This window comes from Dermacentor albipictus, chromosome 8 (genome assembly GCF_038994185.2).
Source record: "Dermacentor albipictus isolate Rhodes 1998 colony chromosome 8, USDA_Dalb.pri_finalv2, whole genome shotgun sequence".
Classification (NCBI taxonomy): domain Eukaryota; kingdom Metazoa; phylum Arthropoda; class Arachnida; order Ixodida; family Ixodidae; genus Dermacentor; species Dermacentor albipictus.
Genome location: NC_091828.1, coordinates 117,322,943 through 117,350,649, shown reverse-complemented (window position 1 = coordinate 117,350,649; position 27,707 = coordinate 117,322,943). Strand labels below are relative to the sequence as shown.

General features: G+C 45.4%; 1 protein-coding gene across 2 annotated transcripts; it reads left to right on the top strand.

The window, feature by feature from the left end:
- The first annotated feature begins 2,906 nt into the window (after positions 1-2,906).
- LOC135910334 (L-sorbose 1-dehydrogenase-like) lies at positions 2,907-27,280 on the top strand. Of its 2 annotated transcripts, none has more exons than XM_065442366.1 (8): positions 2,907-3,016; positions 6,810-6,934; positions 10,086-10,256; positions 14,307-14,451; positions 14,534-14,685; positions 20,769-20,946; positions 24,380-24,596; positions 27,066-27,280. In XM_065442366.1, the coding sequence occupies exons 1-8, from the start codon at positions 3,013-3,015 to the stop codon at positions 27,220-27,222; spliced, it is 1,149 nt and encodes a 382-aa protein (XP_065298438.1). In that variant the 5' UTR covers positions 2,907-3,012; the 3' UTR covers positions 27,223-27,280. The 2 variants fall into 2 exon arrangements, with proteins under 2 accessions (XP_065298438.1, XP_070380353.1); XM_070524252.1 differs by lacking the exon at positions 2,907-3,016 and adding an exon at positions 6,168-6,278.
- Positions 27,281-27,707: the final 427 nt, after the last annotated feature.

Here is a 27,707-nt window from a genome sequence, read left to right as displayed (position 1 = left end):
ACGCCATGCTGCAAAAACAACGATAAAGTTGGTGACAACATAAGAAGCAGTGGCAATTACGCTGATCTTTAAATGAAGGTGGATTTGTAGGGTCGAGCCCATAAGCACGTTTCCGTACCATGCCGGAATAAATGAACTTCTCTCTATATTAGCATCTCTCAGTAAATTAGTTTTGGAAAGCGCAGTCACAGTGTAGGTGTAGTAAGAGCCCCTACAGAATTCTTAAGTTGTCACCACCTATAAATGACAAGCTTGCTTGTGTTAGTGATGGAGAATCAGAACCTGATGATACGAATATAGCCTCATCGCTTGCGCACCTATTATCTGTGTCCCGAGGACGAAGGCAATGCCCAATGCTTGTCCAAGAGAAATGGAGATGACAGGCCTGTGCACCGAGTAAAATGACGCTTGTCTCAATAAATTGACAGTTTGATGGCCCTTGTACCACAGCGGCACATGCACATTCGAGTGGATTCCCAAATGTACTCCCGCCGTCGTGGTTCAGTATATCAATTACGTTTTGCTGCTGATCACAACGCCGTGCACTAAGGTCACTACCAATGCTGTATTTCAGTGAAAGCGCATTGTTAAAAATAACTTGTACTGTACTTCCGACATTCGCTGCGTTAGCACTAGGTTGTTGAAAAAATTCTTTAGGGCTCTAGCACGGCGTCCACTTAGCGGAGCTTGCTCGTCACGTTCCGTTGGTATTTCAGCGTACAATCGTATTTTCTTTGATTAAAGCTTAAGCTTTTCTAGACAAATGGCCTGCTTTAGCCGCGGTCAGGAAACAAACCCATGATATCGCGTTGAGTAATAGATGCTCATATAACCATTGAGCCACAGGGGATGGCATGCTGTTTACTGACGCTGTTTTCCAATGTAGTTGGCGACGAAATCATGTGACATTTTTCATATTTGGCTGCATTCGTTTTTTCAGCTGTGAAAATTGACGATGATAATTGTTATCTTGATGAAAACGGCCCTTTTTTATGTTTGTTACAGCTGACCACTACTTTCTATATCACGTCGTGTCCGTCATTGCGTTATTTAATGACGAGTTGAGTAACTATGTTTATGTATCTTTCGGAGCGTCATTGGCAAAAGATTACTGGCAGCTCAACTGGGAAGAATATGAACTCAGCTTCGTTCCCCCCAAATTATTAACCTTTGCTTAGGCTTGGTTCATGTTAGTCTAGGACACCCTCTACAGTTAAAAGAATGAAAAGCAATGTGCAACAAACAAGTAATATTACAAGCGGAACCATCATGAAAACAACTAAAACAAAGTGAATTCTTTCTCAATATTTTACTTGGCTCCCACAAGTGACATCAAAAATTTTAGCTGTTTTGTTGATAACTAAAGTGGGGGAGGACTGCAACCATGGATGATAACGCCACATTTCTGTGGCTTGTAATGCCTATTTTGTAAGGTTATTTCCGCTTTTGCCAACAATAAACAGCTCCCAGGCTTGGGCTCACAGCCACGCTAGCTAACCTGTGCACAGCCAAATGAGCCTGTAGTCCTCGTCATACGGCAATACGTCATGCTCTCGCAACAGATCGTTAACGCACCGACTGGTTTTGCGAATGTACTGCCTTCCGCACGATAGAGGAGGTGTGTGCGCCACACCTCCACCGCAATTTCTTTCATATCGGAAAACACTGCGCGTGCTTTTGTGCACTGGCCTGTCATTTCTTGCGCAATGTGATACGCCATGAATGTACGGCAAAACAGTCACATTCTGCTTTTTATAGGCTGTTGGCTCCTCTGCGACAAAGACACATTAATATGCGTGTGCTTCAACTTTCTGAGAATCAAATCAAATAGATAATTCGGCACTTGCTGCGGTTAGGCGGAACGAACAAGGTGCCGTAGGTGCTTATTGAAGCTGCTATCTGTTGTGTGCGGGCATGACTTCATGAGGGCATTTGTCAAGAATGATATCAGTGGCGCTTATTTAACGTGTATTTAGTCTGCTCAGCTGCATGAAAGAATATGTTTCACTGACAGCGGGTCGTTTTTTCAGCACATGTGATGTTTTACGAAATTCAGCCTTAAATACAGAAACCAGTGGAGCTATCACACTGCATCTCATATATCAGTGCTATTAATCAAAGCAGTGATCGAACACGTCTAAGACCTTACATATTTTCTCATTGAACTTTGTATAATGACAATTACAGAAAGTGACTGCGTATAGCTGAAACCTCCTGCAGTGCCCGGCACGATAGCAAGGTTGCTATGACATTGTGCTGCTCAGCTCTGGGTCAGGGGATTGGTCCTGGCCGCCGGAAGCGCATTTTGACAGGGGGCGAAATACAGCAGTACCCGTATCTTTAAATATAGGTGAACGTTAAAGAACCCCAAGTGGTGTGAATTACTCTGCAATATCGCACTACGGGGCATGACTCGTAATCATATTTTGATTTCCGTGCGTAAAACCTTAAATATTTTATATTTAACGTTGGCTCTATGCCTAAATTTGTCTGTCTGCAACTCACAATCACATTCATAAGGCATTACGTAGGCTTCAATGAGTGCCACTGCAACTTCTTAGACGCGTTCTAAAGATTTTACTTGCGCTGCTAATATGTTGCATTGCGTTACAGACTAGCCCGGACCAAACATTGCATAATTTTTTTATGCTCTACTTTTCAAAAAGTCAGAATGAAATTGCTCGCTCAACATCTCGAAGATCTAAATCTCTAAAAAGAAATTATATTAAATTAGCTGATTTTTAATCAGTAAGACTTTCTCCTACGTTCTGCCCATCTACGAGTATATACGAAGTGTACGTTGCCATGTAAAGTAGAAGCGAAGGGCTATTATCCACAAAATACATTGTAACAAAAATTCGAAAAATCTGTGTTTCAGTGAAAAAGTACCATGGTACAGAGGGCGAAATACCTGTCAACTATCCTACATATCATACGGCTATAAGCGATGCTTTTCTTGAAGCCTGCAATGAATCTAAATACGAATACATCGACTACAACGGCGAAAAACATATGGGTAAGTAACGAAAAAGTTCGCACAACTTGGACTCCTAATGTCGCTTGTACATGTAGGCCAAATACCACGTTTGCAGTATCGCGCGCGCAGCCGCAGTGGGGTATGTGAAACGTCCTGTCCGTGCTGCAGAAAGTGTATGGTTACTATGGCACAGGAATGACGTAACCACACGCACAACCTACATTGCAAAGCTTGCATGTGTAACCGACTTTTAAGCTATGCGGTAGGGTAGCTATTCCATATAAGTGTTATCAGCGCTCGCGCTCCTAATGAATACGCACGCGTTCCGCCATGGTCAAATGGGATGAATAAAGATCGCCATCCTTCTCTATTGCGGCTTTAGCCTGTTCACTTTATTTCTGAATGACGTAGATCGAATGCGAGGGCGCCATAGCCAAGCAAACGTCAAAGTTAGGCAACAAATTCCACATTTGTAATCTTTATAACTGCTAAAGAGCACAGATTTACATTTGATGGATTATCCATCCTATGGGTGAACGAGCTCTCTCAAGCACGGCACTTCCCGTTCGTATCGACCAACGTACTGCCAAGTTATAAGTCTCTGTACGCAGAGAAAGACTGAATTTAAGTACGATTGCGTCTTGCAGGGTACGACAAAAGCACCATCTGTGCCCGCGACTTAGTGATGATGAAGTAATGGCCTTTTTCCTCTACACAATGATCCTAAAGTAAAGCGCTTAGGTACTACGGTTGCAAATGTGCACATGATAATAGTATTACATGCTCTCGTTACTTGAACTTTTAGCAGGCGATAGCCTATGTTGCCTCAACTGAAACACGTATCATACCGCAAGAAAGACAGTCATGGCTTATTTATATAATCCATAGTATTCTTAACCACAGACTTCCAGTCTATTCCCCCTGTAGTACGCAAACGCGCTTAATGGAGGAATAAATGGGCATGCAAAAGTAGGGTCAGTGGTTCTTACGACTTTAGTTAATGAGAAATCTGTACTGTGGAATCCCTCAAGGTGAGGGAAGGTTCATGATACGGAAAATGTTATCCGCACAAATGTAGCACAAAGCTACAATGAAAACCCACACTGGTTTCTCAGCAAGCAAACTTCGCAGTCGCGGAAACGTCCATCCTCTTCCAGGATTTAGTATCTGTTCGGATTTTAGTATGCATAGTCATTCCTTTAATCATTAATCATAACTATGATTTCACCTTTCACCAGCGTTTACGCTATAGCAGCCCTGAAAATTTACTTAAAATTCTATTTAGCTGGGCGAATAATCCGCCAAATATTGTCTCCGCTTTAGTTGATGTGGGCCGCATGTTCAGGTTACAACATAAGATTGTGGTCTTCACCCGTGGGGAAGGCGGCTGTCGCAGTAAATGAGCTCGCAACCGCAGAAATTGTACAGTTCGGCTGCCCTCTTTCTGTCTCGCGTACCTCTTCGAGCGTGTCTAACTGAAAAAAAGAAATACGTGTTCTCTATAGTTCATCCTACTGCACATTTGTTCCGGATGAGCTTCAGTATGAAAACGAGATGCCTTGCTCGGTCTCCGACGTTGATGTCGCATAGATCGGAAAAAATAAATGAAATACACTCAGGCTTACTCACGAAACATGCTTCTTGCTTTGAGTATCTGCCACTCACAGACCAAATTTCTACTCAGCTCGGGTCACTCGGACTCACTAACATTTTACTGAGCAGGGATCACTCAGTCTGACTCGCGAGTGGGTCTCAGTGTGAAGTCTACTCTTGAGTGATGTTCTCAACGTATGCCAGTGCTTACAAAGGCCCCTCTCCTCTCCCCTTCTCTCCCTCATATAAAACGCCAATAGTGTATAAGGTTGTCCGCCTGCACATCTAATGCGTCTGGAGAAATGGAGAAATGCGTCTGTATATTTTCTTTGTAATTCTCTGTGACAATTTAGAGGCTGGTACACATATGTCGCAAGCTTCCCGCAAGGCTGTGTCGTGCTTCGGTGATGTCATGCGCACCAGTGGGGTGCTGGCAGAACCATCTACATTTTTCCAGCGTGTAAGTCATGTGACAGGAATTAGATCTTGAGCGCAATCAAGGCACTGTCGTACGCGCAAGTTTTCGCGCTTTTCGGTCCGCCTATGCATAGCGGTGATAATATGTTTAGAAGCGATTTTGTACCCAACCTATCATGTCGCTGTTGGATCTAGAAATGACATTGCAGACTATCGAGACCTATTCGAGTTGACAAAAACAGATTTCTTTCTTAAGCTTGCAGAACGGTGTAGCATAATTAAACTCCTTAAATAGTCATCAAACAAAACCAAGAGAGCGCATGCCCCCATTACATCGCGTTTAGAGTAAGCAGAAAAGTCTAAGATAATATCACAAAGTACACCGACATCATTGCGCTCACAAATCTTGCACAATGGTACAGAATCTACAGAATAGGAAAAAGAAGTACTTGTTGTTCTGCGTGTGAAAGTCATAACTTTGGTTTTAGTAGCATTCAAGGTAAGTTTACTATCTTTGCGCAATTTAGAAAAAGACAGGTCAGACTATACGTTGTGACAGTCACCAATGGTGAGAATTTCCTAAAAAATCTTTACGTTATCGCCGTATAAAAGGAGCGGACAATTTCTAAAAGTACAAAGAATATCACTAATAGTAAATAAAAAGGAGTTGTCCTAATACTAATCTTTGATAGATGCCGCTACCTGCCATGTAGAAAGAAAACATAGGTATACTTAGTGGCGCAAAATACATTTCTTGAAAAGAGACAGAAGAAAGGAAGACAGTGAAGCTCCTGTGTTGGTGCTTCACTGTCTTCCTTTCTTCTGTCCCTTTTCAAGAAATGTATTTTGCGCCACAAAGTATACATAGGAAATCTGAGCACCAACTTGCCCAAGAAGAAGTCCTTTAGGAAGAAAACATTTCTACATTGACGTTAACATAACATGATCTATCAAGGTTTGACTGCGCAAGATTAGACAATCCACGATTCAACATCAAGGTGCGTAAGCTTGATCTGAAGTAGTGAGTGGCTGACTACATCAAAATTTTTGCTGAAGTCACAGTAACTGGTGTCACGTGCTGTCATGCTATGTCCACGAGGGTTTTAGCCAAAGATTTCCAAATTACACACCACTTTATCATTGGGGAATATCCCGGAAGCAAGAAGGATGTCGTCGTGTTGCAACCCGCGGGACCGCTTGAACAGGCATACCAATGGGCACATTTACGGGTCCGTTCAGGCTCTTAAGTGCTTCGTCGTTGACGGCTTCATCGGTTCAGACGTGGAATGAGGTATACGAATCATGTTTCCTCTTGAGGCATTTTGCAGGCCATGGCCGCCGCTCCCGCGTTTGCGAGTTCCACAGTCAGATCAGTAGACCAATTATCAGGAGAGCACCTGGACGCAAAAATGGATTTCGGCCGCGGGACACTTTTGAAGTTAACCATGTTCCCCCCCCTGCTCTCCACAGTGCTGGGGAGAGCAGGGCGAACTTCATCCATGGTTCCACTTATTCTTCATCTATAGACCTTCGCTCCGTAATGTGGGAAGGAGAGGATGCTGATGGTGGCGTTGGAGACGACGAAGAAGCGTTTAGTGTTATCACTGCTCTACGCTTGCTGGTTCAGGCATTAAAGTCATCTGTGAATACACGCACGCTTCTTATTTACCGTAACAATATGTAGGCGCCATAACGCGTCTGTACGGGCCGCAACGAATAAATCTGATCTAAATGGGTTTCATGAATAACACGAGCGAGATTGTAAAAGCTTTCTTTTTATGCACATGTCATTCATAAGCACGAATTCATTTTTTTGCTGCAGGTTATTCCCGAGTGCAGTCGAACACAGCTGGTGGCGTGAGAATGGATGCAAGCACGTGCTTTCTTAACCCACAAGTGCGACAGCGCAGCAACCTTCACATATTGACAAGGAGTACTGTGACTAAGGTGAGCGTCGAGTATTTCTCAACATGGAGCGCAGTCATATAAGAATGTAAGGACACTTAAGCACTCCTTATGAGTTGTGAGTGCGAACGTATTAGTGTCGAATTGAACGGCGCTAAGTGGTCCTTAGAGTTCTGTGCTGCGAGAAATGTACCATAGTGGTACGTGCTGCCCGAGCCAGCAGCAGTTTTGGGGTGCCAACTCTGCGTGCCTGCGACCCGGCGATGCCCATCGAGGAACGCCTCGCGTCGATGCCTCATTCCTCACGCGACACCTGACACGCTATCGACGTAGCAGGTGTTCGCTTTCGCCCGCTCGGCAAAGGCGCCCAAGATAACACAAAGCCCGTGCATTTCGAAACATGACGTCATGCTACCTTGCCCGACTCCTATAGCATCTGATAGGATAACTGTCGATTAAAGCGATTAGCATTGCAGCGACACTCCTTATGCATTAACACATCGTATTGCTACTGATGAAACGGGTCATGAGTGAGGCTTGAGTCATCATTATCCAGCGCGAGAAAGTCAGTGCACGACAGCAAGTAGTATACGGGACAGAACTGGTGTGGACTAGACCACAAGAAGGATTCCATGTGGCTGTAGTTTACGTCATCCCCCTAATGTGCGCCAACTGCTATATTGACCAAACGGGTCGGTGTTTGAACGATCGCTTGAGGGAAGATAGGGCAACTGACAGAGCCTTAGTGGCTGGTGACCATATGGCCAATCATGGCGGTAGATGCTCGTGCACCGCGCACTTTCAAAGCACTCGTGCGCTCAGGAGGCTCCAGAGGCAGGTCAATAGCGAAATATTTGGTCGCTTTGCTTAAAAAAAAGGCGGTAATAGCACCCCTTCCCTGGCTTGCACCAAGAAAGTTTGTTCTTACCTGGAAATTAACCTGGCCATCGATTTATACCGATATCTCTTGCATTGGAAGGGGAAGGGGAAAAATGAATGTTGCTTCTGTGCAGCGAGGTTCGGCGCATCCCAAGAACCCTGCGCTTCTTTGTAGTAGAAATTGAGTAGAAGCACCAGCGTTCTCGGGAGAGAACAGCAATTTACAATAGGCAGCGAGGCACTGGAAGTCGTAAGGGAATACGTCTACTTAGGGCAGGTAGTTACGGCGGATCCGGATCATGAGACGGAAATAATCAGAAGAATAAGAATGGGCTGGGGTGCGTTTGGCAGGCATTGCCAAATCATGAACAGCAGGTTGCCATTATCCCTCAAGAGAAAAGTATATAATAGCTGCGTCTTACCAGTACTCACCTACGGGGCAGAAACCTGGAGGCTTACGAAAAGGGTTCTACTCAAATTGAGGACGACACAACGAGCTATGGAAAGACGAATGATAGGTGTAACGTTAAGGGATAAGAAAAGAGCAGATTGGGTGAGGGAACAAACGCGAGTTAATGACATCTTAGTTGAAATCAAGAAAAAGAAATGGGCATGGGCAGGACATGTAATGAGGAGGGAAGATAACCGATGGTCATTAAGGGTTACGGACTGGATCCCAAGGGAAGAGAAGCGTAGCAGGGGGCGGCAGAAAGTTAGGTGGGCGGATGAGATTGAGAAGTTTGCAGGCACGGCATGGCCACAATTAGTACATGACCGGGGTTCTTGGAGAAGCATGGGAGAGGCCTTTGCCCTGCAGTGGGCGCAACCAGGCTGATGATGATGATGATGATGATGATTATTATTATGATGATGATGATGACCAGCGTTCTGTCCCCTACACTTCTAGATGTCATCCGTTGCATTTTTCGCGCTAGATTAATGATGTAACCAGCACTGCAATACGTTTTAAGGATTTTTTGTTTGTCGTTAAACAGCAGCACATCACCATCGGCACATACTCAATGACACAAGTCTGCGTGAAAAAAGTTAGATGTAGGAAAAACTTTCCAAAGGATGGAAGTTCTCGCATTAAAGCAAGCGAAGCAAATGCTGCTGGAATGGTTCCCGCCGTCTTTTTCAATAAATCCTCTGTTACTAGCGGCATTCATGTGCACAAGATCAGGTGTTGATGTGTAAGATAGTATATTTTTCTAGCAACAGGTCCCAATGGCGATGAACAAAATAATGGGAATGCCACAGGAATATGCGATTTGAACCTTCTTAATTACGCAAAAACACTTTAACATCAAAATAATAAGAAAATTCTTCTATTCTGCCCATGAATAGTACATTAGTATGCAGCGACATATTCTCCATACCTCTATCTCCCCATTCACTAATTCGCTTATAGTTTGGCAAGCATTGTATTTGACAGATCATATATCCACTTTAGTTCTGTAGTAATATACAGAGCCGTCAACGGCGCATGAAAATATGTTCCACGAAAATCATCCTATTTTCTAAGTGTACAGTTTCTGCACGCGTTTTTTGGTGTTGGCTGCTTTTATGTTGTGAAGGAAAGAATTGGGGTCACTAATCACAGATGACGGCCTTGGCACACGATACGGCTCCAGAGCTTGCGCGTCAAAACGCTCGATGTAGTTTCAGTCAACCCAACGATGATCCTACATTTCTTGACGTCGCACTATTGATGCCAAAACGGTAGTTGTTGTCAGTGAGAGGGGCTTCGAGGCAGCAATTTCTAATTACAACTTAAACTTAAAGTGCGCTCCGAGAGCACCAGCTTGTGTATGTATAACCATGTTAGGCCATATACCTTCAGTTACCTTCACCTAACTGAAAACACTTGTATGATCGCGTCATGTTCTCTTTAATTTATTAGGAATTGCTTCGTTTAAGACTCCCCAGCCCAAAATTCGCTCTTGCGTAACGAAACCGCCACTAAGCTATTCGTTCTATTATTAATGGCTATGTTGTACAGCATTAAGGTTTGAAATTTCGCGTAGCAGTAAGATGGAAAACTGAACGAGTTGGAGGGCGTTCTTTTTAAAGTTTGTGCTTCGCTGCAATTCGATGACACGCAAGAAAAGTACAGCGCATATCCTGTGTACGTTTCTTGTCATTCATCCTACTCTGCGCAGGGTATAAATTTCAAGGTCAGTGTGGCACGCCTGTTACTTTCAGCAATGCAGAGAATACTTATAAACTCTTAAGCCCCTACTTGTCGTCTACATGTTGACTGCTTATGCAAGGTGTGTAGCCTTCAGGTACGATCTTCTTTTTCTACTTCCAGATCATATTCGATCAGAACAAACGAGTGACTGGTGTAGTGTATATAAAAGACGGCATTGAGAAAACTGCTAATGTGTCACGTGAAGTGGTCGTTTGTGCGGGAGCGATTGGTTCACCTAAGTTGCTTATGCTCTCGGGGATTGGTCCGAAATGGCATCTGGAACAATTCCAAGTAAGTGTTCATGTTCCGAGATTCATTGAATATGCTGACAACCTCATTATAAAATGAGTGCTACACACTAAGAACATTTGCAACCTTCCGGGTGTTTTCTTGTGTCTATAACGCAACCGCTTTCGCCTTCAGAAAAAGATGTTTTAGTGAACTAATGGACTCAGATGAAAGGGTGATTTTTTTTACAATTGCATTCTTTCCCCTAATGGGTGTTTTCCAGGAATGCACACTACGCTTCACCTTTACAGCGAAATCCATTATTCCACCACTACCATAGTCTCTTAGATGTCCGTCGAAGTAATTACGAAGTTCCTTCCGAGACGTACCGGGTACAATATACAGGAGAGCTTACTCTGGCACTCGCCAATGTGTTTACAGCCTTCCCTTAACAATGTGATGGGCCCACACACCGTCAGCGCTCGCAGCACGCCACGGTGCTCTCGAACTAAGTTGATAACCCTCTCTACAACGAGTCCTCGCAAGTGCCTCTCCTCTCCTGGCCTTCTCCAGGCTGTTAGCCCAAACACAAAGCGCCACAGAACCGGGATTTTAGACATTAACACCAAGCTTGAGATGCGACTCTTACGTGGCCGAAGAGAACCGAATAGTACACAAGAACGAAGCTGCATGTCAAAGTGAAACGTGTAGTGCATGCGCCGCACGATCAAACACCTGATCAATGCATTGCCCAGTTCTTTGATAAGTGTTGCAAACCAAAGTCAATCACTTTCATTTAAAATGGACGTGATCTCAGTGGTTTTCATACTACCCATTTGTCTCACAACGCTGTATTGTTTCAATCACGGTTGGGGTCTCGTACTTGCGCCCCTTGGTTTTCCTGAGTTTTGCCGGATGCAAACGTAATTTTCGTGATGTATGTGATTGTTTTAGGTGTTTCAGCTCGTTTCATAACTGAATATTGAAGTGAACTGCTTTGGGCGAGTACGATGGTGTGGTATAGCGAAGGAAACGAGAAATTTTGGCTTTGTGAGCTTAGCACAAGTTTTCCTAAGAGCAGCTTCCAGATTCCTAAGAACTTAGCTGCGTTATGGATTGCAGATTAAGGTTTAGTTTCAAGTCACAGGGGCTTTTGTATCCTGTTTTCTTCAATAAGGGCTGTTCCCTACGACTTTAGGCACCTTTATTCTTTCGTAATAGGTAGTAAGAGGATCGTTGAAGGGGCGATCCTGTGGGAGACCCGAACCGTTAGCTCGGGCGCGGTTCGTGAATTATAGCTAACCCGCTTGGTTAACTATATCGTGCACATGGGCCAGGAACCACGCTATGCTATGACCTCGAGTTTCTTCGTCCGTACTAATGCGAAAGGATCTGTTGATGATGCCAACTGCGTGTTTAGAAACTTGAGCGGGCGAAAAAGTCCTGGCCGCCATGAGCGAGTCGGAGAAAATGGTCGTGGGGCCATTTGCGGCTTGAAGAGCCAAGGCTATGGCGGTTTCCTCCACCTCATTCGCGTGTTTAGTATAGATTGACGCGGCGCAGATAAGTGCTCCGCACGCGTCAACAACCGAGATTGCAAACCTGTCTCCCCTGCCATGTTTGGCGACGTCGACGAAGAATGCATCTACCCAGTAATGATCAATTCGTTTAAGGGTCGTTCTAACCCGCGCTCTTCTGCGACCTTCGTTATATATCGGGTGGATGTTCCTGGGTACGCGCTCAACCTTTACACCTTCCCGGGCTAATTTAGGCAGGGGGTGTCTGTCGAGCGGTGCCTGTACAGAGAGCATACCAGCTTCATCAAGAATCCTAATGCCCGGCTTAGTTGACGAAAGCCTGGAGATCTGTGCAATAAACTTTGCTTCGTATAATTCGTCTGTAGCATTGTTAATTCCGAGTTCGAGTAGTTTTACTGTGCTAGCGGGCTGTGGAATACCGAGTATTCTTTTCACTCCGGACTTGATGAGCGTGTCGAGCTTGTTCTTTTTCATTTGCTCCATATGAGGTACGGTGCGTTGTAAGTAATATGAGTTATGAAAAAAACTTGGGAGACCCTGAGTGGGTTGTCCTCCTTAGTCCTCCCCTTTTGCTTGTGATTCTAGCGATCAGTCTTCGTATATTTTTCGCCTGCGCTCCTAGCTTGTTTAGAGCTTTTGCATTACAGCCTTTGACGTTGAATAAAAGTCCTAAAATTTTGATCAAGTTCACCCTCGGAATAGGGTGCCGCCCTTTTTGTGTCGTAATTTTGACTGGCAGCGTTTCCAGTGGCTCGAGGTTCCTAAAGCCCTGCCTGCACTGTCTGTAGACGAGGAGTTCGGAATTGGTCGGTGAAAGCTTAAGACCCGTGCATGTAAGGAATTCTTCCGTTACACCTATGGTCGCCTAGAGAAATTGCTCTAGATTGGTCAGAGAACCCCCGGGGACCAGACTGTGATGTTGTCCGCATCGATTGCGGGGCCTATTTTTGGGGAGTTCGACCAGCCTTTCGGAGGGTTTATGCATGACGATGTTCAGTAATAGCAGGGATAGGACCGAGCCCTGAGGGGTTCCGCAGTTGCCCAGTTTGTAAGGACCGCCCGAGATCGTGCCCAGTTGAAGAAACGCTTTCCTATCCAATAGGAACAGGAGAGTGAAATAAAAGAATTTTCGCCCTAGGGTCAGATACGAAACTTCGTTCAACGTGTATTCGTGAACCACCTTATCAAAGGGCTCAGCGAGGTCGAGTGCAATGATTCCTAGTACAGTCCCACGTCCCGTTCTCGAATATACATCTTTTCAGGAGGAGCATTGCGTCCTGTGTGGAGAGTCCCTTTCTAAAGCCTGTTAGACTATGCCTAAATAGATCGTGGTTTTCTATGTGTTCGACGATTCTATTCTGTACTGCATGTTCGGCCACTTTCCAAATGCACGATGTTAGAGAGATGAAACATAGGTTATTTATGTGCGGAGCTTTCCCCAGTTTGGGGATGAGGGGGTTTGGCGGTGCGCCATTCCAACGGAACTTGCCCCGAGCTCCACACCTCGTTTATCTCTGCCGTTAAGATTTCGATGGCCTTGTCGTCTAGGTTCCGCAGTTGGTGACCCTGCCTGGCCAAAGTGCAGATCTTCCATTTCAGTTGAAGAGTACGCGTCTGATTTCCGAAATTGTGAAAGTTTCACCTAATTCTGGCCTGTCTAGCCCCGTGTAACCCGCCTTCGCGTTTATGCCTTGCGAATCACCTTCCTTGATGGGTAGGTAAGTTCGCGCCAGATCTTTTACAATTACTTCTTTTGTGAGGCCTGAAGTGACCTGCTTATGTATGAACCTATCGTTGGTGAGATTTGACGCCTTCCTGGACTGTTTGTCGTTAAGGAATACAGTATGCTGAGTATGTGTGTACAGCAAATATTTACAATATGAAAAGAACCAGATGGTCACAGTAAATGGTAGGTCAACGAGAAATACCTACAAAGAAAACATCAAAGAATGCGACACCTTCTCTCCCAACAAGCGCGAACGTCGGTCTACCGATCAAAACCGTTCGACATCACAGCCAATATTACCATAAAGTTATGTATTCATTTATCACTTGGGTCCTTCAAGAACTGTACTGCATATATATATATATATATATATATATATATATATATATATATATATATATATATATTTGTAAACCCTGACGAAGATCGGTCCACCGATCGAAACTGTCGAAATTAAATACTTGTTCTGTTTACCTTGTAGCACCACTCAAGTTCTTTACGTTTGAAAGGTAGCCTGAAGAAACCCTCTTTGCCTACTATATATATATATATATATATATATATATGTTTCTATATTTATTTTTATGAATAACTGGGTGTGTGACAAAACGAGAAAAATTTCAGCCGTAAGACGGACATAGCAGGCGCGAGACCAGGCGAGCGAGGTCTCCATCCTACAGCAGACATAAATAATGTGATCATATTAATAATAATAATACTGCAGGTGAGCAGAACATAGAAAGGTGACGTTGTCGTACTATAGCCTACCGTTTATAAAAACGTAAATTCATATGTTAAAATTTGCAAGTAACTCATAAGAGCAGCAATATGTGCATTTTCGTTCAATAGATCCCGGTCCTGGCTGACCTCAATGTGGGACAAGGTCTGCAGGATCACGTTGTTTTTGCCGGAATCGTAGTTACAACAAAGGAAGATCTTATTGGACTAAAGGACTTCAAGAAAAGTTTTCAGGAGTACATGGCTAATAGAACGGGTAAGTTTTAGTAAACCCTGGCGCGAGATTTATAACGTGATCAAATTTTACCCAGGAGAATAATGTTTTCCGTGCACTGCAGGACTTCTGACAATACCTGGAGGCTTGGAAGCTCTGCTTTTTACTCATAGCGATGTAGGAAAAAGAGTTGAAGGCTACCCTGACTTGGAGCTTGAGGTCGCCGCTGTCTTTCCGAATGAACAAATTGCGCAGTCCCCGTACGTCTCTGCAAAGGTAAGAGCGGGTGCATTAGGGTGTTATCCACTCAAAGTATTTTAATCCGTGAGTGCCTACACATTTCATATATTACTAAGTGAGTTCTGTAGCGACAGAAATCTAACGTGAGAAATAAAATAATTCTCTCACAAGGAGATACATAAGCTGGAATGAAAGAATTGCTGGAAACGGCACAATAAACACTATAGGTTAAACACTTTTAATATGTTTTGGCTGCCGTACAGAAGCTGAGACGTCTTAAAAGCTTTAGGCGGGTACTTTTGGTCATGCCATATTACAATTTTCATTAGTTGAACATGCTTTCTCCCTACTAGCCAAGATCTCCTCAAACCATCGATTTCATGAAGTGAAACCAGACAGCTTAACATACTGGGCATGTGCCGCAAGAAAGCACGCCATCACAGCTAGTGAACGTGACGAAGTTGAAGCAGTTCTTCGAGGGCAAAGCGGCACGTTCATGTTCGAGCGCTTCGAGAGCATGTTCCAGTGCCACCTGCAGTATCTGAAGTTACTCTTCGAAACTAGAGGCGAAAATGAGGTCTCAGAATAAACGAAACACGTCTGCCATTTCAGCCCTGCCCACACGGTTTCCATAACACGCTGAAGTGTTGCGGTGGCCGAAGAAAGGTTGAACGGCATGAATTTAAACTCGTATGATGGTGGCGGTCGGATATCCAACCAAAATGTTTCTGGATTCGTTGGGATTAAGGTTGGAGCTTCTGCATATTTTCAGGTTTGGCTCAGGCTCATCTTTGTAACAGAAGACTGCGCTCTATCGTTCTGCCCGCTCGGGCAGAACAATAGAACATGAGCAACATATTAAATCGGCTTCAACGATCGAGGATGTTAGGATATGCGTGTAGGCGCCCCTTGCGCCGAGCGATAAGTTTACCGTCGTTATCAGGTGAAAGAGCGGTCTACGAAAAAAGAATAAACGATGTACTAGCGTTACTACTGGTGCGGTACAATAGACCACACTGTATCCATGGTTTTCTAGTTCTCTAGAACTTCGCATGGCGCAAATGAAAATAGTTTGTTGCATACCTTAATAATAATCTTTAACAGCCCATAGGCCTTGAGCATGCACCTATATCTATGTACATGTGCACTCTTGTATTTCACCACATGGATACATGACCGCTGTGGCACAGGTCGAACTCGCAACCTCCAGCTCAGCAGCGCTAAACGCTAGCCACTTCGTTTCCATGGCGAGCAACGTAATAAATCCTGCCACATGCTATAACATTATAGACCCTGCAAAAACCTGAAAAGTCTAGGCAAAGAATATAGCAGTTTGTGTTGGATAAACCTAGAAGTGTTTGCGAAGTGCATGCCAGGTGGGTCTGCCTTGAAATCACATTTCTACAGTTGTCACTCCTCGAGTTAACTTCAAAGTATTTTACCGCAGCGCTATAACTGAATGTGTTGATGTTTACATCAAGTCCAAGAATGTTTGAATGAGAGTCTACGAGAACAAAATGAAATACTCTTTTAACTAGATAACTTGGAAGTAAAAAATTTCAGATATTGTCATCTGGTCGCCAGTGCAATAAAGAGAGGACTGTGTCACCAGAAACTACAGAGACAATGTCATAATATTCCAGAATAATTACAACATGTACGAAACTCCGCAAAAATTTCACATTGCATTCACTCATTCTACAAACATGAATTCAACATCAAACGTGCGCTAGTGCGATTACAGAAAATTTGTGATAATGGAGCAATAAAAAGGCCTCGTTTTCTGTCGGTCACGTTTCTGTGAGCATCGCAATGTCATGATCAAAACAAATTTGGCGTTCTAGTGGTAACACTCAGTTTATCTGGTAGAAAACACGACGGTAGCCCATACGTGCAAGCTTAGGGAAGAAGAAGAAGAAACTGTAATAATAAATTTTAGATTTTTACCTCCTTTTCTGAACACATAAGCAAAGTCTGCCCGACTCTTGGCCAATCCCCGCGAGTGGGTAAGCGCCAAACTCATCCAGGACATCATCATCATCATCATCATTAGTCCGGCAGTGCTTGCTGTGGTGGCCTCAGGTGACGGCTCGAAGTCCTTGGACACGAGCGGCATCTTCGGCTTGCCGGACGGCCCAGAGCTGGTCTGCCAGCTCTGAACTTCTGATAGCCGCCTCCCAGCGGCGGCGACGCCTACGGAGAAGGTCCCCGGCGGCTCCCGCATCCGGGGCGGCGTCGGGAAGAAGCGAGCTCGAGCCTTCTCCCACCCTGGCAACGGCCGCGATTATGGACGCGTCGCTAACGGAGCTGGTCTGATTGCCGTTGTTGCCGGCACACTCCCAGAGCATGTGTCGCAGCGTTGCTCTCTGTCCGCATGTTTTACACGCGTCTGTTGAATATAAACGCGGATAGCAGTGGTGTAAGATAGCGGGGCTAGGGTAGGTGTGTGTTTGGAGCAAGCGTAACGTTACGGCCTCGTTCCTGTTCAATTTGTCGTGCGGTGGCGGGAATGTGCGTCTTTCGAGTCTGTAGTGTTGGGTGAGGTCTCTGAACGTGGTTAGGCGATCGCCCCACGCCCAGTGTGCTTCTTGTTGTGTTTCTGTTGTAGTGTCCCGATCCGGCAGATCCGATGCCCCGCTCTCGGGGGCGGAGGCGGCCACATAATCAGCTACGGCTCGGCGTGTGAGACCTCGAGCCGTGGCGTGGGCCGCCTCGTTGCCCGCGAGCGGAACATCGGTATGTGCCGGGGTCCAGAGGAGGAAGACCGTAGAATTTTGGCGTTCCGAGGGCGATGACGAGTCGCCGTCGTCAGAAATTTGGAGTATGCGGGCCGCTTCCCGCGAGACACGACCGCGCGCGAAGCCGCGGATTGCCGCCTGCGAGTCGCTGATCACGATCGCAGCGTTCGGCACCGCGACGAGTGCTAGGGCTATCGCGGCTTCTTCGGCCGCCTCCGTGTGTCCCGTGGTCACCGTGGCGCTCGCGAGGCACTTACCCAAGCGGTCTACAACCGCTATCGCGTGTGCGCTACTCCCTCCTCCATATGGAGCCGCGTCTACGTATACCGCCTCGTTGCTGTTACCAAACTTCTTCTGTAGGTCGCTTGCTCGTTTGTTGCGTCTCCCGGTGTGGTGCGTAGGGTGCATGTTCTTGGGAAGCGGCGGGATGATCAGGCGGTCGCGAACAGAGGCGGGAACCGCCGTCTTTTCTCCATGCTGCGTGTGGTACGCGATGCTGAGCGACTCGAGGATGCATCGACCTGCCTTTGACCTCGATAATCGTTCGTATTGTGCAATGTCGTGCGCCTCGATTAACTCGTTAAGGGAGTTGTGAACTCCGAGCTCTAGAAACTTGTCGGTGCTCGCGTTGAGTGGAACGCCGACCGCCCTCTTGAAAGCCTTTCGGATCATGCATTCGAGTTTGTTTTTTTTCAGACCCGATCCACCTCAGGTAGGGGGCAACATACGTTATGCGGCTTATCGCGTACGCCTGCACGAGATGGATCGCGCACTCTTCACGCATACCATTGCGTCTATTCGTGATGCGATGCAAGAGTCGGATCGTGTCATCTACCGAACGACGAAGTATTCGCACCGTCTCTCCGTTATGGCCGTTTGCCTGCAGGTGTAACCCTAGGATTCTAATTTTCTCTACGTGCGGTACGGGAGTACCATCTGCCAATGTGATGCGTATTTTGGAATAATCCCTTTCCTCTTCGAGCAAGGTTTTACGACCTCTCCTTGTGGGTTTGTAGAGTAAGAGTTCGGACTTGGTAGCCGAGCACTCGAGGCCCGTTCCACGCAAGTAATTCTGAACCGCATCTACTCCTGCCTGTAGCGTTCGCTCGACGTGACCGTCACATCCTCCCCCGGCAACCCAGAGGGTGATGTCATCCGCGTAGAGACTGTGATATAATCCTTCTATTTCTGTTAATTTCTCGGGTAGACCAAGTAGAACTAAATTAAAGAGCAATGGTGATATGACGGATCCTTGCGGCGTGCCGCACGGACCCGTCTCAAATTCCGGCGATTCCTCGTCGCCGACGACGACGCATGCGCGCCTGCCCGCGAGGAAATCTCTAACGTAATTATACATTCTTTGGCCTAGTCCTAATGTTCTAATTGTTTTTAAGATCGATTCATGCTTAACGGTGTCAAAGGCCTTTTTAATATCTAAGCCTAGAATTGCCTTAGTGGAGCTGGTAGTGTCGTCTACGATCTGGTGTTTAAGCTGAAGCAATACGTCCTGTGCGGAGAGGTTGCGGCGGAATCCTAGCATGGTGTGCGGGAACGCGTCATGATCTTCGAAAAAGTCTGTCACGCGGGTGAGAACTGCGTGTTCCATGACTTTGTCGACGCAAGACGTAAGCGAAATCGGTCTTAGATTATCGAGCGTAACTTGCTTGCCACGTTTAGGAATCATGATAACGCGGGCCCGTTTCCACGCTTCGGGAATCGAACCCTCTCGCCAGCACTCATTGACGTAGGCCGCGAGTCTGGAGATTGATTCGTCGTCTAGGTTGCGGAGAGTCTTGTTGGTAACCCGGTCTGGGCCGGGCGCCGATCGAGTGTTGAGTTCGAACAGGACTATCCGAATTTCCGATTCGCTAAATTCCGCGTCCAGTTTCTCGTTTGTGACGCCGTCGTACTCGGCGTGCTGGATGCTTTCAGCCTTCTTAAAATAACGGTCACGTATTGCGTCGAGGAAGTTATCACCTTTATAATCTCTGACTAGTCTACGAGTCTTGTGGCCTTGAGCTTAGGGAAAACGTAGTTTTGACTTCATGAACTTTGGGTTGGTACCTTATCGAGGCAACTCTTCCTTGATGCAGTAAATTTGTTCACCATTTTCTTTCCTGACAGGCACCTTCTCATTCTTTTTCCACAAGAGATAATGATTGGCACGCAATAATAATTTGTTAGGCCCCTACAGGAGCTACAAGTTTTCGGCTATTCAGGTTCCCCTACTATAGCTACTTTGTGGGTCAGCTTACAGGAGTCACATAAATTCGTTTGCTGGCACTTATATTAGGTGCACTACTAACCTTCGTAGATATGTCTACAAATATATAAGTCAGAATACCCACCAGTCCCGCAGAAGAATACAAGCTCAACCCAGGATGGTAGAAAAAGAAAACTTCGCTTTTAAAGGAAATCACACAAAAATGCGACGGCTGGTCTTCGATGCGCCTGAAAAGTGAAAACACCCGCATACTTTTAGGTTCACGCTAAAGAACCTCAGTTGGTCAAAATTTGCCGGGTTCCTCCACTACAATGGCGTACCTCATAATCAGAACGTGCGTTTGGCATGAAAAACCCCATAATTTATATTATTTTTATTTTTCATAACAATGCTTCAACCATTTTGAAAAATGGCTGTTTCATTAATGTATTCGATTCTGATAGCTTGAAGCAAAAACTATTCAGAAACTCCACTGAATTAGTCTAGGTATGTGCAAATTTTAATTAGGCCCACCCACAAATTTCAAGTTCGTCCACACCCAAGTTTCAGTTAGGCCACCCCTAAATTTCATGTTGGCCCACTCCCAAATTTATGTTGGCGCACTCAAAAATTTAACTTGGCCCATCCCCAGATTTTCATTTGGCCCACTTACCTCCAAATTTATGTTGACCCATGCCAAAATTTCAAGATGGGCCACCCTCAAATTTCAATTGGCCCACAGCTAAACTTCAAGATGGCCCAGTCTCAAATTTCTCTTGGCCCACACCTAAACATCAAGTTGGCCCAGACCCAAACATTATTTGGCCCGCCTCTACTATAGGCTTCCCCATGTATATTCTATGGAGAGCTATGTATCCTTAGGGGTATGTATAAATACACTAAATGTGATCTTAATAGAATTCTCTCCGATCAATCTTTTTAATTGTTTCTTAACACTTATAAGGTTGCCGGTCATCTACATTTAGACTATTATAACGAATGACTGTCCTAGCTTCGCAAATTACTGAATTTTGGGCAGATACAAGGCTCTTCGCGTCGCAGAAAGATTTTGCTGGGGTGCTTGCAAAAGAATGCTTACGCATTAGAATTCTTGTTAATTTTACGAGTACAGAATGTGATTTCCTGATTGTATTCTGCCTGTTCTATGTCTCCGACAGATATACGAACAGTACTATAAACCGATGATTGAAAAATCGGGGTTTTTGTGTGCCCTGGCCATGGTGCAACCTGAGGCTCGAGGTGCAGTCTACCTTAACGCTACTGACCCCAATGGTGCACCGTCCATCAATCCTAACATGCTCGGCCGAGACGACGACCTTAATCGATTGGTTTACGGTAAGCATTTGTTCTAAATATGCATCAGAGTTTGGCGCATGTAGTATACACTAGAGACATCAATAGAAAGCAGGGGATCAATTTACAGAAATTACTGCTCAAGAATCCTAATACGTAGCGAAGCATAGATAAATTCAGGAATATTTTGTTGTGATACATGGATGCGATATTTGCAAAAAAAAATGCAAGTCCTAGAAAATAGAGTACGCTTCAGTCGGTATTTAAACCTGAAATATACAATTCGGGTGATTATTACAAAATTTATATTTGTTTTACGCTACAAAGGCAAAATGCCAGTTTAGCCCGAAGGGCGAAACATTGAAAGCTATAGCAAGCTTGCGTCGCGTTGGACTTCTTTCTTTCTTTCTTTCTTTCTTTCTTTCTTTCTTTCTTTCTTTCTTTCTTTCTTTCTTTCTTTCTTTCTTTCTTTCTTTCTTTCTTTCTTTCTTTATTGTTTGTTTCACGAATTCTCTCCGTGTAGGGGGCAGAGGTAAAGGCAAAATGCCTGACAGAGCCTCTGCGCCCCTACAGTTCAAGGCAGCATGACATATCATTCACATACATATTTGCCGAACATATCTTTATCTTTAACATATCTGCAACAAGTGTACGGGATGGAATTGTGCTCGTATTGTGTACTTCCCCTCGTCCTTCGCCCGGGTTGCACTGCCCACCCATAGGAACATGCTCAATCACCAACTCGCCCAGCTTGCCATGTTAATACGGAGAATGTGAATCAACACCTGCACACGCAACGCCATAGCAGCTACCAGCTGTTTGCTCACGGCAGCCTGATCACTGCCTTTCGGGTAGGTGCGTCTCGACTAGACGCTAGACGCGCGTTTCCCGCCTGGCGTGACTGAGGATTTGCCAAATATCGACTCCGTAGTTGTCGCAGTCCGATGGTGCGCAAGATGAGACCGAAGGAAAATACCAGTGCCCAGATAAAAAATGGATAGCTTTAATTTGACGCTTTACTGCCCTTTTTGCTACAACCAATGTATGCACAGAGTTATGCAGCTTAGTTCATGCCCACAGACGCTCCACTGGAGGCTGCCTTTGCTAAGTGCGCTCGGGAAAGCCGTCAGCCGTAGTGTACAGCGTCGGTGCTCGTGATCCTCTGTTTTATTCACGTTTACAGAGTGAAATAACTAACAGCCGTTTCATGGGCGTTGTGGCCAAAGCTTCAGCGAATCTTCCAGAATAATTGTGCACAGTGGTGTGCCTGCATACCTGTAAACACTCGCAGCGACACGGCTCTAAACATTCTCCTTGAGGCTTCATTAGTGGGAACAATGACAGCATTGGATCGCAACTGTTCGGCGGATTATTTCTTGCTCTCGCACTTTATTGTGTCATTTCAGGGTACATTGAACTTGAACATTTTTGCACGGGTAAGCGATGAAGTTAACCACGGCCTCCCTATGTTTCGGGTTAAGGTTTTTTTTTTTTTTTCGTCGTGCAGCTTTCGGGTTAAAGACGGAGGTTGTACACGCCGTCTACCGCTTCCGTTGTTCCCCGCTTTTTTGCCGTGTTGCTCTATGTTGGGTGCAGGACTGTTTGAGTGCATCACGCTGTGTGGTAAAGCTGCCGAGGCTTACAAGGGCTGATTTTATTGGTTGTATGTGACCAGGTAAAATTGCCGCATCTGCTGTCACGCCCCTCAAGTGCTTGCCTCTATTTTATGCGCGACAGTGCGCATGCCGAACTGTTGCTAGTTGCTTCATGCAGAAATGTAGATTCCTTAAAGTACGAAATTTCGGCCTCACCTCCTATGTGTGGGGCTTAAATCACGCTTTGTTTTATAAGAATGGTTTACTTTACCAGTTTTATTCTTTACTCCCAAGGACACTTTCGATATAGTGGTTGCCTGGGGAAATTCGTTAGAAAAGAGGTAGCTTAGGGCGAAGATTTCTGCTAGCTGCTGCGTATGGTATTCGATTTTAGCTAAAATCATCTCGTTCTTTTTGTAAGTTGTTCAGTCTTTGATGAGGCCTGAGTTAACTTACCATACAAAGTATTTTAATCGTTTCACCGCTGGGCGCTGTCTGGGAGGTGTCCGGCGGGACACTATGACACGGCCCGTTAAATAGGGCGCTGGCGACGGATGCAAACACTATCATTCGGCTCCTGCTTCCCCGGCGCGCGGCTAACCGCATAAGATAGCTCAGGCACCCATCCCTTACGCGGCACAAGAATGTTGCCGCGCAGTAGCTTCCGCGGCACACGCTTTCCTTCCGGCAGTGCACCTCGCGAATTTGTCCTCTAGTGTGATCGTGCCTTAATTGGCGTACACATAAAAAAGTCGCACTTTCACTCGAAAGGCGAAGCACTGATAACAATAGAAAGGTATTAAACAACTACAAGAATGATGACTCCTCGTTTTTGCGGCCCCGTAAATTCGGCTATAGTTAACTTAAGAGACGGTGTCACGTGCAGACAGATAAACACAAAGAGATCTCGTTCACTGACTACGAGCACTCGCTGTCGCGGCGCTGCCCTGATGAATAGCGCCGGCAGCGACTAGCAAACAATTCGCGCTGCTTCTCCGTTCGCAGCATCTTCGCCATGGTTGCTTAGTAGCTAAAGTGTTGAGCTGCTAAACACGAGCTCGAGGGATCGAATCCCGGCCACGGCGGCCACATTTTGACGGGGGCTAAATGCGAAAACACACGTGTACTTAGAGTGGAGTGCACGTTAATGAACCTAAGGTGGTTCAAATTACTCCGTGTCCCCATACTGCGGCGCGCGTCATAATCAGATCGTGGGTTTGGCACCTAAACCCCCATAATTTTTATCTCTGAAACTTAAGATTGCGCCCATAACGCCACCAGGCACGTGCGAAGACAATGTGCACGAAGCTACCTACCATCTTGGTTCGTTCTTAGCCTGTGAACCCGCTGCAGATCACCAGTAAGATACGGCGCGCAGGCCGTGTATGCTTTCAGCCGCACGGACAGCCACGTACAGCCACAGCCAGGACAAAGGAGGAGACGCACACTCTTCTCCACGAGCGCGAGCTTGATCCAAAATAGGGCCTACGGAAAAACGGGGTGAATCAAAGAACTATTCTTCTTGACTCAGCCTTGCATGTTTACCCTCACACACACTGGATATGGCATGGGAGCGCTATGTTAAACCATTGTTACTTTACAGAGAACGTGAAGGCAATGGGGACATGAATGACGAGGGCGAAAAATTGCCTACAAGACCACTATATTAACCATCAGAAGCAGCGCAATCTGACCATCTAATTGAGTGCAAGACTTTTAAATGCAATCCTGTTTATTTGTTGCTTTGGTAGTTACAAGACCTGTGGGAATAATATGCTTAGGGAAAGTAGCTAGACTAAGCAGCTAGGTGCAAGAGAGTGCACTTTCGCAATGCGAGCTATGTACCTGCGAATTTGATTGTGTTCGTTTTACGTTACCAGGTACATTGAAAATAAAAACGTTATTCGACACAGCGGCGATGAAGAAAATTGGCGCCAAGTTGTGGGAAAGGAAGTACCCACGTTGCAAACAGTTCGACGTGTGGAGCGAGCCCTACGTGCGATGCATGATTCAGCAGACCGCCTTTCCAGGTCAACACGTCTGCTGCACTTGTGCCATGGGAAACAATGACAAGTCCGTCCTTGATGCGAGGATGAGGTGATTCTGTCTTTTCTTTTGCTTTGACTCATTATTTCGTGAGGTAGGATTACATTTTAGTTCTAGCGAGTGAGTTACACTGGTATTCATCTGTTGCGCAAGTGTTTGCTATTGCTTCTGTGAAAAATTGCGCGATAGGTATCGATCGCTGCGTGGCATGTACCATTATTCACAAACAGTTGGGATAGGCACGAGATAGGCAGTTTCCAAGCTGGAAATATACAACGCGCAATAACGCATTCTTTAATTTGAAGCTACGTATGCGCTCTCATAAAATTTAAGGCTGCTGACCACAATAGTCTGTTTTAGAACGACATAAAATATTGCGGCAGCAATAATTGCTCCAAACTCTCTTCGCCTCGTCCGTCCGTCCGTTATTTCATATGCGCTGACGACAGCAGTTGTCATCGGCGACACACAAAGACGATTTTTGTCGACGTCAGGCGAGCTCGTCTTGTCTAACATCGCCATTGTCGAAGCGACGAAAAAATGAAAACATCTACGCGAGAAGTCCACTCGGTTTCAAACGCATATGTCAGTGAAACAATGTGCGATCGGTAGTCGGACACGCTAACCACAGAGCTACTTCTTGGTTTTTCATAGAAGTAGAATGTTCTAGAAAGACAAAGGATTAGAAGCATTTAAGGCGGCTCTGAAGACATACACTAAATAGTTAAGCAATCAAGTACAATCGTGCAATGACATCCAATCCTGCGGTAATTCTTGGGCTGCATACATACTGCTAACGTAAGCAGTAGATGCCCCCCCCCCCAAAAAAAAAAAAATTATGAACGACCGAGTGCTTCGCGCTGATGCACACTGCCTGTGGGACATCCTATTTTCCTGAAGACTATTCTGGCCAAGCAACAATAACATGTCCATTACCTACTGCACATACTGACCTGGCTTGGTGGCGGCACTCCACGGAGTCGCCTGCACCGGTTCTTGTTCAAGACGTCACCGCTACGAAGGCACTCGAGTGACCGCTTCCGAGCTTCGATGGTTGCATAGTAATAGCGCAACTGTGCGCGCTGTACAAGTTCTTTATTAGCGCGTCATACTTAAATTTAAGCGTATTTCATTGATTGTATATTGCTTGTCATATTGACAATATTTTTCTGCACATAGGCGAGCATTTCGAAACTTTTATTTACCATGCAAGTGAGAAAGGGCGTGATTTGTCGAGAACAAGTTTAGTGAACCTTTTCATCTGCGGTCCCGTAGATCATTTGTGTGTAAACTGTTGATTTCGAGTAGTTGCTTGGAGGACAGTTATCTTTAATTGGCACTACCGCAATAGCTTCAGCATCCACATCAAGCATGTATACAAACAAGAACTCCTGTCTCTCGTATGTCAGCTCACCTTTCTTAAAGATCACCGAAGCCGCAGCTCCGACTAGTCGATCATGGGACGCACAGTTTTCCACACACTGCCTACATATGGCGCTGTCTCCTCTGCGGCTCTTACTAAAAAGCGGGCGTTCATTTTCTTTCCTTGATGTGGTTAGAATCGTACGGAAACTTTTAATCATTCCGTTGGTTCCTTCGGAGAGTTTGGAGCACAGGAATTGTACTGCTCAATGAGGTCTACAATAAATTTCCATGTGCCAGCATGCTAGACTCGGCACCATCAAATTTACAACCTTAACACTAATTGAAGATAGTAGATGTTCTTGTTGTACCGATCGATGAGCTAGCCTTTGTGACAAATGGTAATGTATACGACTGAGGACTGTTCATAATTACTGCATTAAAATTGGACTATATAACGTACATACTCGTACCTCGTATCATGAGAAGCCAACAAACACCTTTTTTTTCTCAACAAACCTCCTTCTCTTTCAGTACTCGTACCTCGGTCATTGCACTCTCATTTTGCTCATCACATGGTGCCCGCTTTTGGTATCGCAGACGCCGCACGTACCTAAATTATAAATGGATCGAAGCATTGAAAGATGCGCATTATGCCTTCAGTGTTTAATTGAAAGTTCTACGGCCTAAATTCATCTGAATGTAACGTCTACATAATACAATCAGTACTGAGGCTTTTGACAGATTTATTACAGGCTCAAAATTCCATGGCTTAATTTGTTTAGTGTTGGTGCAGAAATAAATTTGTTCAGCTTCGCCTTCTATCAACAGAAAGAGGAGTTCAGGTTGTAGTTAGAGGAGAAGGTTGATGAGCGGTGCGATGCCACCATGATGGCGGTCACTCTTCATTGGGAGTTTTGTTTATATGGTGACACAAAAAGCCGTGAAATTTTCTTTGCGAGCCTACGTTGGTCGATACATGGGTCAGGTATCTACTCCTTGTGTATGCGTCCTTTTCTAGGCCGCCTAACACCAGGGTAAACATAAGGCTACCGTGGCCTAAACTCACTACACCTACTTCACTGGGCTAATCATGTATGAGGTTCTGATGATTGTAAGACAAATTTACTCTGCGTAATGTCTTCTCCTCGTGCGCAGGGTAAGAGGTGGAGTACAAGGCTTGCGAGTCATTGATGCATCGGCGATGCCCAAGATTACCGCGGGAAATACTAACGCGGCTGTCATGATGATGGCCGCCAAAGGAGCAGCGATGATCTTGGAAGACGCCAAGAAAGACACATCAGCTCAGTCGTAAGAGCTTCCGAATGCACCAGCGTTGTTTCCTTAATAAAAAAAACAACCAGGCATAATAAATGGATAATATTACTCTGTGTATTTCCTATCCTGCACTAATGTAAAACGCTGGCCAGCAAGATGCATTTTAATTACTCTCTGAAAGTTTTATGTACGCTAAGCGAGCCCCACTGTTTATGGAAGTGCGTCACAGGTACCTGGATACTTTAGTCATGTTGAAAGTTAAGACATGTATCCCCAGCTCGGACTTTTCTGTTCTAGTGAATCTAGCTACTCATGATGTCCTCACCGATGTATCTCACCTGTTGCCCATACCACTATATATGCTAATATTTAAGGGAGAATCACTTCCTCCGCAATTCAAGGTAGACTACTTTAGACATTATGAGCGACAATTCGTCACGAAACCATTTGAATTCCACAAGTGCATGAAGCAAGAGCCCGTGTACGCGGGGTGCAGGAATTCGAGTTTGCCCACGTGTGGCT